This window comes from Rana temporaria, chromosome 1 (genome assembly GCF_905171775.1).
Source record: "Rana temporaria chromosome 1, aRanTem1.1, whole genome shotgun sequence".
Lineage (NCBI taxonomy): Eukaryota > Metazoa > Chordata > Amphibia > Anura > Ranidae > Rana > Rana temporaria.
The window spans coordinates 25668096-25682183 of record NC_053489.1 but is presented as its reverse complement, the minus strand read 5'-3'; the positions used below and the strand labels follow the sequence as shown (position 1 = coordinate 25682183).

The 14088-nt window shown below is 45.3% G+C and overlaps 1 protein-coding gene across 1 annotated transcript in view; it reads right to left on the bottom strand.

Annotated features, from left to right (window-relative positions):
* LOC120924791 overlaps window positions 1-14088 on the bottom strand; it is a 36305-nt gene that overhangs the window by 11613 nt on the left and 10604 nt on the right. The window contains exons 2-3 of the mRNA XM_040335806.1: window positions 8485-8955; window positions 1562-1663 (exon numbers count right to left, since the gene is read on the bottom strand). Of these exons, the coding sequence (XP_040191740.1) occupies window positions 1562-1663; window positions 8485-8955 (573 nt within the window). The remainder of the gene's footprint in view (window positions 1-1561; window positions 1664-8484; window positions 8956-14088) is intronic.

The window sequence follows — 14088 nt, the reverse complement described above, 5'->3', positions numbered from 1 at the left end:
TCTGCGATCCCAATGTGAAAGCCCGAGTGCTTTAGAGCCCTTTCACACTGCCAGCGCCTGAAAAAAACGCTGGTAAAACTAGCAGCGCTTTACCACTGTTTTTCGAGCGCTAGCGGGGCGCTTTTAACCCTCACTAGAGGATGAATAAAGGGTTAAAAGCCCCCACAAAGCACCGCTTCCAAGGCGTTTTGCATTGATTTCAATCGGAAGGGACGCTTTAGGAGTAAGGATAAGCTGCGGCGTGTTCGCACAGTCCACGTGCAGAGCCCGCCAGGAAGTCGGCACCGTGCTGCGCTAATCACAGGCAGGGAGACATTACCCGATCTCTGCAGCCACGCATCGGGACAATGTCTCCCTGCCTGTGATTAGCGCAGCCGATTACCTGGTGGGCTCTGCACGTGGACTGTGCGAACACGCCGGAGCTCATCCTTATTTAGGAGCGGTGTATTAATCGCTCCAAAAGCGCTGCAAAGAAGCTGCTTGTAATAGCTAGATTCAGGAAGGGGCGCGCAACTTTAAGGCGGCGTAGCGTATCGTATTTACGCTACGACGCCTTAAGTCAGAGAGGCAAGTACTGTATTCTCAAAGTACTTGCCTCCTAACTTACGGCGGCGTAGCGTAAATGCGGCGGGCGCAAGCGCGCCTAATTCAAAATAGGCTGAGGGGGCGTGTTTTATGATAATTTGGTTTGACCTGACGTGATTGACGTTTTTTTTGGAACGGCGCATGCGCCGTCCGCCTACATTTCCCAGTGTGCATTGCGGCAACGTACGCCGCACGGGCCTATTGGTTTCGACGTGGACGTAAATGACGTAAATCCCTATTCACGGACAACGTAAAATTTTCGAATTTCGAAGCGGGAACGGCGCCATACTATAACATTACTATTCCAACTATTTGATGGAATAACTTTAGGCCTGATAAAGCGTTACGTAAACGGGCGTATCTGTACTGCGTCGGCCGGGCGTACGTTCGTGAATAGGCGTATCTAGTGATTTACATATTCTACGCCGACCGCAATGGAAGCGCCACCTAGCGGCCAGCCTAAATATTGCACCCTAAGATAGGACGGCGCAAGCCGTCGTATCTTAGATAGGTTTAAGCGTATCTCTGTTTGAGAATACACTTAAACTTAGGTCGGCGCAGATTCCGAGTTAGGTCGGCGTATCTACTGATACGCCGGCCTAACTCTTACTGAATCTAGCTATAAGATTTTTTTGGACACCCTGCCAGCCCAGCGGCTTCAGTGTGAAAATCACTCGGGTTTTCACATTGGGATCGCAGATAAGGCTTCATTCAGGCGCTTTTTTTGACGCTAAAGCGCCTGAAAAACGCCACCAGAAGTTGGTCAATCGGCCAGCTTCTGTCGGACCGCCTGCCTTACACACGGGCTGATTGTCGGCTGGTTTCTGTTGAACCGGCCGATATCGTCCGATATTTGTCCCATGTAAAGGGGCCTTACATTAAGAATCAATGAATTTCCCCCCATCTGTGGATAATCCCATCACTAGATCTAGCAGAGTTGCCATGCTGGTCCTCTGTGTGTATGGAGAAGACTCACCAGTCTCAGTTGATCTCTGCTCGGGTTGCTGAGTTGTTGTGGTCGTCATTCCCGTCACAAGTGGGGAAGTTCCCAGAGTCATGCTGGTGTTTCTCAATTCGTCTTGTGTGATATAAAAAATAAGTTTAGATAGACACATGGACAGAGATACATATGGAATCATATAGGGCAGGGCTCGACAAATCCCGGTCGCCAGGTCACCATGGCGACTAGAAATAGTGTCCTGGCGACTTGGTTTGGAGCTGGCGCCATCTGGTGGTGGCCGTTGGTATTACAAGTTATTACCACCAGATGTGTAAGCTGGCGCCATCTGGTGGTGGCCGTTGGTATTACAAGTTAAGCATTACAAGTCAAACAGCAATTCTAATGTAATTTTTCACTATTTTTCACTATTTTCACTGCCATCTTCTTCCCTCTAATTAGAACCCCCAAACATTATATATATTTTTTATCCTAACACCCTAAAGAATAAAATGGCGATTGTTGCAATACTTTCTGTCACGCCGTATTTGCTCAGCGGTCTTGGGAAAAAATTACACTTTTTTTAATTAAAAAATAAGACAACAGTAAAGTTATCCCAATTTTTTTTAATATTAAGAAAGATAATGTTACGCCGAGTAAATTGATACCCAACATGTCACGCTTCAAAATTGCGTCCGCTCGTGGAATGGCGACAAACTTTTACCCTTTAAAATCTTCATAGGCGACGTTTAAAAAAATCTACAGGTTGCATGTTTTGAGTTACAGAGGAGGTCTAGGGCTAGAATTATTGCTCTCGCTCTACCAATCGCGGCGATACCTCACATGTGTGGTTTGAACACCGTTTACATATGCGGGCGCTGCTCACGTATGTGTTCACTTCTGCGCACAAGCTCGTCGGGACGGGGTGCGTTTTCTGGCTCCTAACTTTTTTAGCTGGCTCCTAGATTCCAAGCAAATTTGTCAAACCCTGATATAGGGCCATACATGGAATCATATAGGGGCCATACATGGAATCATATAGGGGCATACATGGAATCATATAGGGGCATACATGGAATCATATATGGCCATACATGGAATCATATAGGGGCCATACATGGAATCATATAGGGGCCATACATGGAATCATATAGGGGCATACATGGAATCATATAGGGGCCATACATGGAATCATATAGGGGCATACATGGAATCATATAGGGGCATACATGGAATCATATAGGGGGCATACATGGAATCATATAGGGGCCATACATGGAATCATATAGGGGCATACATGGAATCATATAGGGGGCATACATGGAATCATATAGGGGCATACATGGAATCATATAGGGGGCATACATGGAATCATATAGGGGGCATACATGGAATCATATAGGGGCATACATGGAATCATATAGGGGGCATACATGGAATCATATAGGGGGCATACATGGAATCATATAGGGGCATACATGGAATCATATAGGGGGCATACATGGAATCATATAGGGGCCATACATGGAATCATATAGGGGCCATACATGCAATCATGTCATTACTGGGCTTATACACTAATTTGAGTATACAGTCTTCAGCCATTAATTTTATTAGCCAAAAGCTGAACTCTAGGAACATGACAAAAAAAAAAATCCCTTTTTTTCTCCAGCTCTCCAAGGATTGGTTGCTCCACACCTCGGTATGATTGGGCATGCTGATGTCATGTGGTGACTTTTCTGGGTTTTGACTGGATGTTAGTGATCATAGCAGAATTCAGTGTAAGAAATACACAGGAGAAAATGCAGGTTGACAAGGGGAGTGTAGAGGAGGGCGGGGCAGTCTACTGACATCACGACTCCACCCACCGAGCTCCGGACAACAGACCCACCCACAGAATCTGCATTTTGTTTGGGTCTCATAATAGACAGAGGGGAGACATTTGACAGGTAAGGATACATGCAGGAGACATGTATATCCTTATAGATCAGCACTATGGCAGGAGTTTAGAAAAGATGAGAGTGGATTTACATCCACTTTAAAAGTGGAACTGAAGGCAAAATATGAAAACCGGCAGGCTCTTTATTGTAGAAGAGACATGCAATGTCTCTCCAGTAATAAAAATACGCTTACCTGCCAAAATAATACACCTACCTGCCTATTTGCAATCCCCTGCATCCCTTCTGCACTGCTCATGCTCAGAAGTGATGTCACTCCATCAAAATGGCCAAACACTGGCACGCGGTATAACCCGGTAGAAGATGCCTGTGTTATAAGAAAATCCTGGACTTATGAAAAGTCTTGCGTCACTTCCGGTGCGGCTACGTCACAAAACAGCCGTTCGCAGGGCTTTACTGCGAATGCGCGACTTCACCAATTTTATCATGCACAAATGCAATTTTCGGGTCCAGAAAAATTATAGACCCGAGCGGGTGGGCGGAGCGACGATATGTTTAAACTTGTCATCAGCAGCACTGCGTCCAGTCCCGCCCCCGTCCCTAGGCTGTTCTTTCTTCTAACTTGTACCAAAGGAAAGTGGGAGAAGGAGATAGAGCCTAGAGCCGTGCTTGGAGAGGGGGGTGGGCCCCTTGCATAGCACTGTGTCTGGCCAGTCCCCCTCTCCAAGCACGGCTCTATCTCCCCCTCCCACTTTCCCTCGGTACGGGTTAGTAAAAAGAACAGCTCGGGTCTATAATTTTTCAGGACCCAAAAATTGCATCCCAGCTTGCTGGCTGTAGTTAGTTGCAATTAGTTGTAGTTGGCTGTGAAGTTACTAGGCCAGAGGTCTGCAGTACCTCTCCCCGGAGGCCTAGTAATTTAGTAGCATTTAACTTGGTGGACTATTGATCCCAGCTAGTCCGGCCTGCAAATCCTGTGCCCGCAGGCCGCATTGATTTGACACTTTGACACAAATCCTACAGTCGCATACCCCCCAAACAAAGTTGTTGAGTGGGGGGGGGGGTCCGCGGATCAAAGTTGTTGAGCGGGGGGGGATTCCGTGGATCAGAGTTGTTGAGCGGGGGAAGGTTTCACGGATCAAAGTTGTTGAGCGGGGGGGAGTCCGCAGATCAGAGTTGTTGAGCGGGGGTTACACGAATCAGGGGAATGAGCGGGGGAAGGTTTCACGGATCAAAGTTGTTGAAGGGGGGGTGCAGATCTACCGGGATTTAGCGCGAATGGCGGGACCACTGGATTTACCACGAACCGCTGTAATCGCGGGGAGGTAGGGGGGCGCAAAATCGTGGGAAAATAGCACTGCTCGCGGGACCACGGGATTTATCACGAATCGCGTGAAATTACCGCAAAACCTGGGACGGTTGGGAGGTATGCAGTCTGTCCTCTGGCAGGCTGCATTTGTGAAATTGCGGGACAATAGCACTGCTCGCGGGACCACGGAATTTTATCACGAATCGCGTGACATTCCCGCGAAATCCGGGACGGTTGGGAGGTATGCAGTCTGTCCTCTCGCAGGCTGCATTCGTAATAAATGCGTGGTAAAGCCCTTTGAACAGCTATTTTGTGACGTAGCCTCACTGGAAGTGACGCAGTCGAGGAATTTCATGGGTCGAGTTTCTTTTTATTACACCGACACTGACGAGGGGCCTTTGGGATTGGTCCATTGGCGCTTAGGTGAGTTTTTTGTCCTATTAGTTACGCTTTAAGCTGGAGTGTTGGAGGGCCCAGGGGCCTGAACAGTAGTCCAATAAATTGCTGGTCTGTCGACTGCCTGAGCTCACACCGAAAACAGCAGTTCTGTGGATAGAAAACCCCTTGTTGAGAGTGAGGTCAGAAGAGAATGACGGGGTTGGAGCTGACAGAAAGGCCATGGCATCCGAAATTTAAACTCTTTACAACTGTAGAGCGCAGAAAGGATCTCAGGGAATGCACATGCTGAACCTTGAAGTGGATGGGCTACAACACGAGAAGACTACATTGGGTTCCACAACTGTTATTCAGTCTGGGTTTCTGCTGAGAGACACAAATGGTGGGCCAGTCATCGGATCTGAATCTAAATGTAGCACCCTCTACTGTAGGTAGGTGCTAGGTAGGATTTTTTGTGAAGTAGAACTGTCAGTGCAGGTAAATTTAGGCAGGCCTATGCTTCAGGCTAGGCCTGCTTGTTTTGATCTGAGGGGCAGGGAGTGGTTAGTGAAGCAGTGGGTGTGACCACCTGTACTTCAGTGCTTCCAGGGAGATTGTTCTGGAAGAGGTACAGGGCCGGGATGCTGGAATGACAGGCAGCTCATGTGAGGAGCCCTGACCAATCCCCATTTGGAATTGGCAGGGGGCAGGCCTTTCATATAAGCTGAAGTAACAGCTCACTGGGGTGGTGTTGTTGGCCGGGTGACATGGAGAATGGAGTCCTAGATAGCAGCAGGGGCCCCATCCCCATCTGGGGGGGGGGGGCAAGGCCCAGCTGAGGAGCCGGGGAGAGCTGGGAGGGAGCCTCATCCTTACACAGTCATGGAAGAGGTGTCCTGGAACAGAGGGGCTGGAGAAGCTATTGGAAAGGATGTCTGGTTAAGGTTCTCCATTATGGACTCGGGGCAGGTGAAGGTGGGTGAGTGTGATAAAGTGGATGTTCTGGAAGAGGCATGCCAGGGGAGCTGGGTGCGAGGCCAGAGGAGAGAGTGTAGGATTTGTGTGAAATCGATGCGGCCTGCGGGCGCAGGATTTGCAGGCTGGACTAGCTGGGATCAGTAGTCCACCAAATTAAATGCCACTAAATTACTAGGCCTCCGGGGAGAGGTACTGCAGACCTCTGGCCTAGTAACTTCACGGCCAACTACAACTAATTGCAACTAACTGCTCCGTGTCCCCCTCCGTGCTCCGTGTCCCCCTCTGTTCTGCTCCATGTCCCCCTTTGTTCTGCTCCGTGCACCCCTTCGTGTCCTCCTCCGCCCCCTCTGTCCGCAATCTGTCAGGATGGAGAGAGGAGGTAGGAGCCGGTAAACCCGGCTGCTTCCTTTTGTGAATGAACAGAGTCAGTGATCACTGACTCTGTCCATTCACATAACTAAAATATCGTAACCTGTGATTACGATGTCTCAGTTTATGAATGGAGAGGAGCCGCTGTCTTCTCTCTATTCATTTACAGTGCTGCTAAGAAAAGGACAGTGGAATCTCTATCCTCAGTCCCTTTCTCTGTCTCAAAGGGGAGATGTCAGCGGTCTGTTAAGACCCCTGATATCTCACCAAAGCCCCCGAACAGGGCTGATAAAAATAAAAATTTAAAAATTTTCAATAAATAATAAAAAATATATATTTAAAAAAATATAAAAAAATGTAATAAAAAACACACTGACACGTCCACCCCCCCCCCCAAAAAAAGAAAGCATTGTAAAAAATTAATTGTAAAAATTAATTTAAAAAAAATTGTAAAAATTCATTAAAAAAATAAATTGTAAAAAAAAACTTGTCACATGACCTTAGAAAAAGTATCGGTAATCGGTATCGGCGAGTACTTGAAAAAAAGTAACTAGTAGCAACCATCCGCTACATAAAGGAAAATCACTGTGATGTTGTAGCATGAATGTACAGTTAACAATTTTGGGGGATTTTGTGTTATGCAATCATGTCGACATGTTGTAAAATCTCACAGGAATGTTTGTGGATGGTGGAATCCGTCCCACAAAGAATTGAGAGAGACCCTAGCTAGACACGTGCACTGCCGAAAAATTTGTTATTTGTTTTTTGTTATATTCGGGAATTCGGAAATACGAAAATTCGGAATTTGTAAATACGGAATTTCGAAATTTCGAAAATTTGGAAATTCAAAAATGCTAATTTTCCGGTCTTTGAGTTTCCAAATTTTCGAAAAACTGAATTTTTGAATTTCCGATTTTCACATTTCCAAATTCGAACATTTTCGAACTTGGAATTTTTGAATTTCGGAATTTGGAATTTTCGAATTTCTGATTTTCTAACCCCCGATTTTCTAATCTCTGATTTTCTAATCTCCGATTTTCGAATTTTGGAATTTGGAATTTTGGAATTTGGAATTTTTTTGAATTTTCATATTTCTGAAATGTTCATATTACGAAATTCCAATTTCTGAATTTCTGACATTCCGAAATTCCAAAATCCTGAATTTCCGAAATTTTTGAATGTCCAAAGTTCAGAATTTCCGAAAATGTTGGGATTAGCGAATTTGACAAAATTCGGAACCATGGGCCAGATTCATAGAAGAAATACGCCGGAGTATCTACTGATACTCCGGCGTACTTTCAAATTTGCCGCGTCGTATCTGAATTTGTGATTCACAAACAAGATACGACGGCATTTGGCTAAGATCCGACAGGCGTACGGCTTCGTACTCCTTCGGATCTTAGGCTGCAATACTTCGGCCGCCGCTGGGTGGAGTTCGCGTTGTTTTCCAGCGTCGGGTACGCAAATTAGCTTTTACGGCGATCCACGAAGCTACTCGCGTGCGTTATGTCGTCGCTCGGCATTTCTTCCCGTCGCAAAGTTAAGCCTGCTTTTTCATTGCTTAACTTTAGACGAGCCATGTTAAAGTATGGCCGTCGTTCCCACGTCGAATTTAAATTTTTTATTTTTTTTGCGTAAGTACGTTACGCACGTCGCCATTCACAAACACGTCAGGGAGCCATAATTTTGCGCAAAGCACGGCGGGAAATTTCCAAACGGAGAATGCGCAGAACGTTCGGCGCGGGAACGCGCCTAATTTAAATGGTACACGCCCCATTTGAATTAGGCGGGCTTGCGCCGGACGCCTTTACGCTACGCAGCCGAAAGTTTACACGCAAGTGCTTGGTGAATCAGGCACTTGCGCTGAAAACTTGCGGCGGTGTAACGTAAAGACGATACGTTACGCCGCCGCATTTGTACCTGAATCTGGCCCTACAGGTCTAGCCCTAACCATCAGTATAGTGTTCCTCATAAATTGCTCATTGGGTGTGCAAAAAACAATATAAAGCTTCTATAATAAAGTCAACTCTTACTTTCATTAAATATATCCACGCCGCCCTCTACATCATGGGGTGAACTTTGCCATGTGCCGGTGGTGGCCACAACAACCTCTTCACAGATTGGCAAATCTTTCAGTGTCTTCCATTTACTGAACTTGTCCATTCCTTTAGACAGGATTACTTTTTTGGTCCCGTGCTTGGCACTCAGGTGCAGCTGGTGTCCATAGAGGGATAGGTAACCCCTACTGTCGCAGAACCAGGCCTGGTTCTTCCGGCCTTCGCACGGGTCCGTTTTCAGAGTGGGCAGATCTTGAGGCTTGATCACCGTTAGGCACTGTTTACTCTTTACATTGATAATGGATTTGGTGCCCGGTTCCCAGGTCCAGTATTGGTGGTTGGCGTTCACCTTACACTTGGCTAGAGAGACTCGCCCAGTGTCATCTGCTGCGTGAATACACTTCTCCAGTTGGACGTTTTTGATCATGAACATTTGGCCCTGTGTGACTACAGATAAAAAAAATCATAATTATTTAAGGTATGGTTTGTATTCATACGAAAAATTATATAATTTTAACAGGTGTGGGGGGCATAACAGGGGCAATCACAGTGGCTTCAGAGAAGACACAGGAACCATAGAACTATGAGGGAAAAAATATTTAACCACTTGCTTACTGGGCAACCCCCCTCCTGCCCAGACCAATTTTCAGCTTTCAGCGCTGTTTCACTTTGAATGATAAAAGCGCGGTCATACAACACTGTACCCAAATTAAATTTTTATCATTTTTTTCCCACAAATAGAGATTTATTTTGGTGGTATTTGATCACCTCTGCGGTTTTTATTTTTTGTTAAAAAAATTTTTAAAAGACAGATTAAAAAAATAAATTATATTTATATTATATAACAGGTATTTTTTCTCCTTCATTGATGTACGCTGATGAGGCTGCACTAATGGGCACTGATGGGCTGCATTGATGGGCACCAATAAGGCGGCACTGGTGGGAACTGATAGGCGGCACTGGTGGGCACTGAGAGGTGACACTGAGAGATGGCACTGAAGGGCATTGATAGGTGGCACTGGTGGACACTGAGAAGTGGCACTAAAAGGTGGCATTGATAGGTGGCAGTGATGGGCACTGATAGGTGGCAGTGATGAGCATTGATGGGTGGCAGTGATGGACACTTATCAGCACTGGTGGGCACTGAGAGGTGGCACTGAAGGTCATTGATAGGTGGCACTGGTGGGCACTGAGAAGTGGCACTAAAAGGTGGCATTGATAGGTGGCAGTGATGGGCACTGATGGGTGGCAGTGATGGGCACTGATCTGCACTGGTAGGTTACACTGATAGGCAGCATTGCTAGGTGGCACTGATGAGGCACTGATTGGCACCACTGGTGGGCATTGATAGGTAGCACTTGTGGGCATTGATAGTTGGCACTGATGGGCAATGTGGACACTGGTAGGTGGCAATGGCAGGTGGCACTGGCAAGGGGTATGTATTGCACAGATGAGGCAGAATTGCCTCTTCCTATTCGGGACCGATGTCCCTTGCACACAAGCCGGTGACCAGCTTTTTTTCCTCCCAATTACCGAGCTTTTGTTAACATCACGTGATCAGCTGCCATTGGCTGACAGCTGATCACGTGGTAAGGGGCCGGCCCCTTACTCGGATCTGTGATCACCCGAGTCTCAGTGACTCGGTGATCACAGCGCACCCTGCAGGGGAGGACGTCTATTGACGGCCTCCCGGCAATTGGGGTCCGTGCTGTGGCCGTCTTTCGGCTATAACGCGGACGCCAAGTGGTTAAAGCGGAGTTTCGGCCACAATTTCACTTTTTAAATATAAATACCCCTGTAATACACAAGCTTAATGTATTCTAGTAAAGTTAGTCTGTAAACTAAGGTCCGTTTTGTTAGGTTGTTACAGCATTTAGACACTTTATAAAATAGAAATTGACTGGGGCCATCTTAAGTGTGGGCATCATGAAGCCAGACTGTATGACTTCCTGGATTTCAGCCTTGCAGATCTCGCACATGCTCAGTGCTGCACAAGCAGTGTCAGATCAGGTTTCAGCACCTGTGCTGTCCAAGTCACATGATTCTTTGAGACTGGGGAGTGCACAGACTCCTGGAAAGTTACACCCACTACATTCCCAGGAGTCTGTGCGGTGCATTAAGCACCTAGGTGCAGGAAGTGGGAAGATTAACTATTCTGCCTAGCAACAACACTTTGAAGGCATCTAAAAAATATATTTTTTCCGTAAATGACTAATGACATTTTTTTAAAACTACTGATGTAATGTTATATTTATGGGTGGAACTCTAACGCTTTAAGCATATCCAAACCCAAAACGCTTGCTGACACTGTTTTTATACTGCGGCAGGTTGGCTCAGCTGCGCAAATCGTGGGCCGCATTAAGAGCAATACCAGTTGCGCATGGCCGGCACCCGTGATGTCCGCCGACCACCTGCGATCGCTTCACAGAGAGCCAGAACGGGAATCTGTCAATGTAAACAAACCGTTCTGATAGTGGTGTAGAGAGAGAGATCGTCTGTACCTAGTGATCATTAACAGCGATCTTTCTCCTCCTCCAGTCAGTCCCATCCCTTCACAGTTAGAAACACCTCCCTAGGGAACACTTAACCCCTTGATCGCCCACTAGTGTTAATCCCTTCCCTGCCAGTGACATTTATACAGTAAGCAGTGGCTATTTTCAGCACTGATCGCTGTATAAATGTCACTGGTCCCAAAAAAAGTGTCCGATCTGTCCGCCGCAATGTCGCAGTCCTGATAAAAATCGCAGATCGCCGCCATTACTAGTAAAAAACAAATGAATAATAAAAATGACATAAATCTATCCGCTATTTTGTAAACGATATAACTTTTGCGCAAACAATCAATATACGCTTATTGCATTTTTTTTTTTTTACCAAAAATATGTAGAAGAATACTTCATGAAGATGAAGAAATTACGGGCCAGATTCACAGTTGAAATACGCATATTTTCAAATTTGCCACGTCGTAGCGTTGTTTTGAAACAAGTTACGACGGCTTTAGGCTTCGATCCGACAGGCGTACGGCTTCGTACGCCTTCGGATCGTAGGTGTAATTCTCCGGCGCCCGCTGGGTGGAGTTTGCGTCAATTTCCTGCGTCGGGTATGCAAATTAGATGTTTACGGCGATCCACGAAGGTACGCGCGTTCGTCGCATTCGCTTACATCGTCGCTAGCCGGCTTTTCCCGTCGCAAAGTTACGAGTCCTCTTTAGGTGGTGTAAAATTACACCATCCATGTTAAAGTATGGCCGTCGTTCCCGCGTCAAATTACATTTTTTATTTTTTTTGCGTAAGACGTCCGGGAATACGAAACGACGTAACGCACGTCGCCGTTCAAAAAATACATCGGGGCGCCGTAATTTCACGCAAAGCACGGCAGGAAATTTCCTAACGGAGCATGCGCAGAATGTTCGGCGCTGGAACGCGCCTAATTTAAATGGTACACGCCCCATTTGAATTAGGCGGGCTTGCGCCGGACGGCTTTACGCTACGCCGCCACAAGTTTACACGCAAGTGCTTTGTGAATCAAGCACTTGCGGCGGAGTAACGTAAAGGGGATACGTTACGCCGCTGTAATTGTTCGCGAATCTGGCCCTACCTTTTTTTCAAAAAAATTGGGGATATTTATTACAGCAAAGAATATATAATATTGTGTTTTTTTCAAAATTGTCGCTCTTTTTTTTGTTTATAGCGCAATAAATATAAACTGCAGAGGTGATCAAATACCACCAAAAGAAAGCTCTATTTGTGGGGGAAAAAACGCGTCAATTTTGTTTGGTTACAACGTCGCCAGTTATTATAGAAAAACGTTCAAAATAATTTTTTTTTTTTTTTAATTCTTTTGTGTTTATAGCGCAAAAAATATAAACCGCAGAGGTGATCAAATACTGTACCACCAAAAGAAAGCTCTATTTGTGGGGAAAAAAGGACATCATTTTTTTTTTACAAAAATATGTAGAAGAATACATATTGGCCTAAACTATTGAAGAAATGTGTTTTTTTTTTTGGGGGGGGGGATATTTATTATAGCAAAAAAGTAAAAAAATATCGTTTTCAAAATGCTAAAATCTAGATCACCTCTCTGCCTCATGTTTTTTTTTTTTTTACCAAAAATATGTAGAATACATATTGCCCGAAACTGTTGAAGAATTTTTATCTTTTTTGGGGGGGGGGATATTTATTATAGCAAAAAGTTAAAAATGATGGGCCAGATTCACAGAACAAATACGCCGGAGTATCTGCTGATACTCCGGCGTATTTTCAAATTTGCCGCGTCGTATCTTAGTTTGAGATTCACAAACAAGATCCGACAGGCTTATGGCTTCGTACGCCTTCGGATCTTAGGCTGCAATACTTCGGCCGCCGCTGGGTGGAGTTTGCGTCGTTTTCCAGCGTCGGGTATGCAAATGAGCATTTACGGCGATCCACGAACCTACTTGCGTGCGTAACGGCGTTTTTTCCCGTCGCAAAGTTAAGCAATCTTTTTCATTGCTTAACTTTACACCAGCCATGTTAAAGTATGACCGTCGTTCCCGCTTCGAATTTTAAATATTTTTTTTTTTTCGGGGTAAGTACGTTACGCACGTCGCCATTCACAAACACGTCGGGGCGCCGTAATTTCGCGCAAAGCACGTCGGGAAAATTGCGAACGGAGCATGCGCAGAACGTTCGGCGCGGGAGCGCGCCTAATTTAAATGGTGCATTTGAATTAGACGGGCTTGCGCCGGACGTCTTTACGATACACCGCCGCAAGTTTACAGGTAAGTGTTTTGTGAATCAGGCACTTACGTTGAAAACTTGCGGCGGTGTAACGTAAACACGATACGTTACGCCGCCGGAGTTCTACGAGAATCTGGCCCATAGTTTTTTTATTCAAAATTGTCTTTTTTTTTTGTTTATAGTGCAACAAAATAAAAACCGCAGAGGTGATCAAATACCACCAAAAGAAAGCTCTATTTGTGGGAAAAAATTACATTTTGTTTCTGTACAACGTCGCATGACCGCGCAATTGTCAGTTAAAACGAACGCAGTGCCGTATCGCATAAAAATGGTCTGGTCATTAAGGGGGGGTAAATCCTTCCGGGGCTGAAGTGGTTAATTAAAATATATTTTTATTTTTTTTAATTGAAAATTTAAATACAGTATGACATAAAAAATTGTCACGATCGCCATTTTATTCCTAATGCCCCGTACACACCATCACTTTATGTGATGAAAAAAAATGACGTTTTTAAAAACGTCACTTTAATTGACCGTGTGTGGGGGAAAACGTTGTTTTATGTCTTCTGAAAAACTACCAAAAAAAATTGAAGCATGCTTCAATTTTATGTGTCGTTTTTCAAAACGTAGTTTTTTACTTCACAGAAATTGACCGTGTGTAGCAAAAAACGACGTTTCAAACGACGTTTTTACACCCGCGCATGCCCAGAAGCTAGTTATGAAGCGAGCTTCAATGGAAAAACGCGGTGAACGTAACCTCGCTTTGCTAGAGCATTGTGAAAAAAACGATGGTGTGTAGGCAACATCGTTTTTGAAAATTGAAGTTTCAAAAACGTAGTTTTTTACTTCACAGAAAACGTAG